Here is a 3615-nt window from a genome sequence, read left to right on the forward strand (position 1 = left end):
GATGACAAAACTCTTGCTCCAAAACCAAAAAATCAGTGGACTGATCCTGAAAAGGCAGCATCCAAATTCAACTCTAAAGCTCTTACCGCAATCTTTTCTTCAGTGGATCTGGATCAGTTCAAGATCATCCAGGGATGTGAGTCTGCTAAGGAAGCTTGAGATATTTTGACCAACCATTTTGAAGGAAATGCTAGCGTGCAAAGAACAAGGATCGATCACTTAGCTTCAAAGTTTGAAAATCTCCGCATGACTGATGATGAACCAATTGATGGATTCATATCCAAGATCAGTGAACTTGCCAGTGAAGCTTCGGTTCTTGGAAAGAAATATGATGAGAAGGACTTGGTGAAAAAGCTGTTAAGATGTCTGCCTCCACGGTTTGAAGCTTACAAGGCAGTACTGGATATAGCTGTCAATACAGATGAAATGAAATTTGATCAATTGTCTGGTATCTTGAAGGTTCATGACCTGGAGAAATCCAATCGAACTACAAATTCTCAAAAGAGCATCGCCTTTGTATCTGACTCAAACGAACAGGACCGAGTCACAAAGATAGAAGAAAACTTGGGGCTTATGGCTCGAAACTTCAACAAATTCATTAAGCGAATGGATAAAGGAGGGAACAGATCAAACTCACGATTTCAGAGGAACAACTCAGATCAAAGCAACTCTCAAAACACCAGGCAAGACTCAAAGAACTCTAAGAAGAAGGAGTTAAAATGTCATGAGTGTGAAGGGTATGGACACTTTCGCAATGAGTGTCCACTAGCTAAACGCAAAGAGCTCAAGTGTATTGACTGCAAGGGCTTTGGACACACTCGAAGTGAATGTCCCAATAATCTGAAAAAGGATAAGTCACTTATGTGTTTCAGTGATACAGAGTCGGAGAGTGACAGCGACAGAGATGAGCTTCATCTAAACTTTATGGCACTGGTCAGCAAAGAAGAAGAACCAAAACTAGATTCAGGCGTGGAAGAGGATGAAGATGATCTCAACAACGATCTTGAATCAGAATACAAGTCTCTGTTCGACAAGTTTGCTGAACTCAGTCATGAGAATCTACAACTACTAAAAGATAAGGCAATGCTGAAAGCTCAGGTGAATATTCTAGAATTGGAGAAACCCTCTGAACAAGCTACTGAGTTGTCTATCCTCAAGAACTCAGACCAAGAACTGCTATCATTGAAACGAGCGATGACTGAACAAGAGAGGGTTCAAAAGCAGTTTGAGCTGAAGATGAATTGTCTGAATGATCCACTAACCAAGGAGATGGACAAGAGCAAATTACTTGAGAATCAACTCGCTGAAAATCTCAAGAAAGTAAGAATGCTCACGACTGGTACAACAACTCTAGATCAACTTCTCACCATTGGTCAGTGTCCTAGCAGTAACTGGGGATTAGGTTTTCAAGGAGGCACTTCCAAATCTGCGGAAGAAACAGTGTTCGTGAAAGGGAGTTCGAATGAAAAAGAAATTCAAACCACGACGAAGGTGCAGATTAATAATCAGAAAGGAGAGAACCTAAAGAAGACTGCTGCTACACGACGAGGAAATGGATGCCACTTCTGTGGAAAGCGTGGTCATAATGTCAGAGTTTGCTTCTTTCGAAAAATTCAGTATCAACGTGCATGGAGGATGAATCTTTGCTTTATGGAACCATCACTGTATGGTCATGTGTGGATAGCTAAGAAGGATCTGTACCCAAACTACAAGCAGAGAGCCTTGACTGTTGCACACAGTGAGAAGTCTGAAATACGCACTAATGCAGAGCAACCCATCATCTGCAACTTCGCGACCCTATCCATTGGAACTGAGCTGGTAAGCAACGTTGCTTACACAAGTTCTGATTCTAACTCACAGTTTGATACTCCCTTGGTACTTCGACAGTGGCTGCTCAAAACATATGACTGGAAATCAGGATTTCTTTGAGAAACTTGAGTTTATCAAAGGAGGCAAAGTGACCTTTGGTGATGGAGGACAAGGAAAGATACGAGGAGTTGGGGAACTGGACAGGTCTGTCTTACCTAAGCTTGTTAATGTCTTCTATGTGGATGGTCTTAAAGCAAATCTCATCAGTGTCAGTCAATTGTGTGATGAGGGGTTAGAAAATATCTTCAACAGCAAAGAATGTCGAGCTGTTGATGCTAAAGGGAACGTTGTTCTATGTGGAGTAAGGTCAGGAAATAACTGTTACATGTGGAAGCCGTCACACCTATGCTACTCAGCTAAGGAGTCTAAATTGGATCTGTGGCACAAGAAGCTCGGACATATGAATACTAATGGTCTGACCCGGCTAATTAACTCTCAAGTTGTTAGGGGAATTCCAGAGCTTGAAAAACAAACCGATACAGTGTGTGGAGGGTGCTGTCAAGGTAAACAAGTGAAGGTCCAGCACAAACAGATTTCAGAGATTAGATCCAAGGGAATACTCGAGCTAGTACACATGGATCTTATGGGACCAATTACTCCAGACAGCATTGCATGGAAAAAAAATACATTTTTGTCCTAGTAGATGATTTTTCCAGATAACGTGGGTGGACTTCCTGAGAAATAAGTCTGACGCGTTGGAGAGCTTCCGTATTTTGACCTTGCAACTTAAACAAGAAAAGGGTGGCATTGTGCAGATCAACAAGCTCGAGTCACTCAGAAGATTGAGTGTGTCACACCACCAGCTGAAGCATCCTCTGACGTAAGGGTCAAAGAAGAGTCAGAAGAAGAGGACGAATAGTCTGAGGATCAGCAAGTGGATCTGAATCAAACCAAAGTGCATAAGAATCATTCTTCAGCTGATGTGATTGGTGAAGTGTTTGGTGAAAGAGTTACACGAAAGAAACATATTGATTTTCAGCAAATGGTCAAGCTTGCATGTTTCACGGCTGAGATGAACGAGCTAGAGTGTTTTGTCTCGTTGATTGAACCAAAGACGCTTCAAGAAGCACTGAACGATGAGTTTTGGACAGAGTCTATGCACCTGGAGCTTGAACAGTTTGATCGATTACAAGTTTGGGAACTGGTACCACGACCTGATGGTGTGAATATCATTGGCACTAAGTGGATTCACAAGAATAAGACCGATGAGAAAGGAAACGTGATCAGAAACAAATCTAGACTTGTGGGACAGGGTTACACACAAATCGAAGGTGTGGATTTTGACGAGACTTTCGCGCCAGTTGCTCGACTAGAGTCAATCAGACTGTTGTTTGGAATGGCTTGCAATCTGAAGATCAAACTTTATCAGATGGATGTGAAAAGTGGATTTCTGAATGGTGTACTACAAGAAGAAGTCTATTTCACACAGCCTAAAGGTTTCGAGGATCCTCACTTTCCAGATCATGTTTACAAACTCAAGAAGGCATTGTATGGACTTAAACAGGCCCCTCGAGCATGGTATGATCGTCTGACAGTGTTCCTTACTCAGGCTGGATTTCAAAGAGGAGGAGTTGATAAAACCCTGTTCATTGGAGAAAATGGGAGAGATATCCTCATCATTCAAGTATATGTCAATGATATAATATTTGGAGGAACATCTCAGTCAATGGTTGATGAGTTCGTAAAGACGATGACTTCTGAATTCGAAATGAGCATGGTGGGAGAACTGAGTTACTTTCTTGGACT

At 41.9% G+C, this 3615-nt stretch overlaps 1 protein-coding gene across 1 annotated transcript; it reads left to right on the top strand.

Annotated features, from left to right (window-relative positions):
- The first annotated feature begins 246 nt into the window (after nucleotides 1-246).
- LOC106315309 lies at nucleotides 247-2728 on the top strand. Its single transcript, XM_013753045.1, has 3 exons — nucleotides 247-1875; nucleotides 1919-2372; nucleotides 2625-2728. Exons 1-3 carry the CDS (start codon nucleotides 247-249, stop codon nucleotides 2726-2728), a joined length of 2187 nt encoding a protein of 728 aa, XP_013608499.1.
- Nucleotides 2729-3615: the final 887 nt, after the last annotated feature.

This window comes from Brassica oleracea, chromosome C9, assembly GCF_000695525.1.
Source record: "Brassica oleracea var. oleracea cultivar TO1000 chromosome C9, BOL, whole genome shotgun sequence".
Classification (NCBI taxonomy): domain Eukaryota; kingdom Viridiplantae; phylum Streptophyta; class Magnoliopsida; order Brassicales; family Brassicaceae; genus Brassica; species Brassica oleracea.

What these genes read in the sequence shown, in the direction of transcription:
- LOC106315309 (XM_013753045.1), top strand. Translation starts at nt 247, where the DNA reads ATGACTGATGATGAACCAATTGATGGATTCATATCCAAGATCAGTGAA. An exon ending in CACAGTTTGATACTCCCTTG is followed by an intron (nt 1,876 to 1,918) that starts GTACTTCGACAG and finishes ACTGGAAATCAG; the next exon opens with GATTTCTTTGAGAAACTTGA. An exon ending in GTGTGGAGGGTGCTGTCAAG is followed by an intron (nt 2,373 to 2,624) that starts GTAAACAAGTGA and finishes GGCATTGTGCAG; the next exon opens with ATCAACAAGCTCGAGTCACT.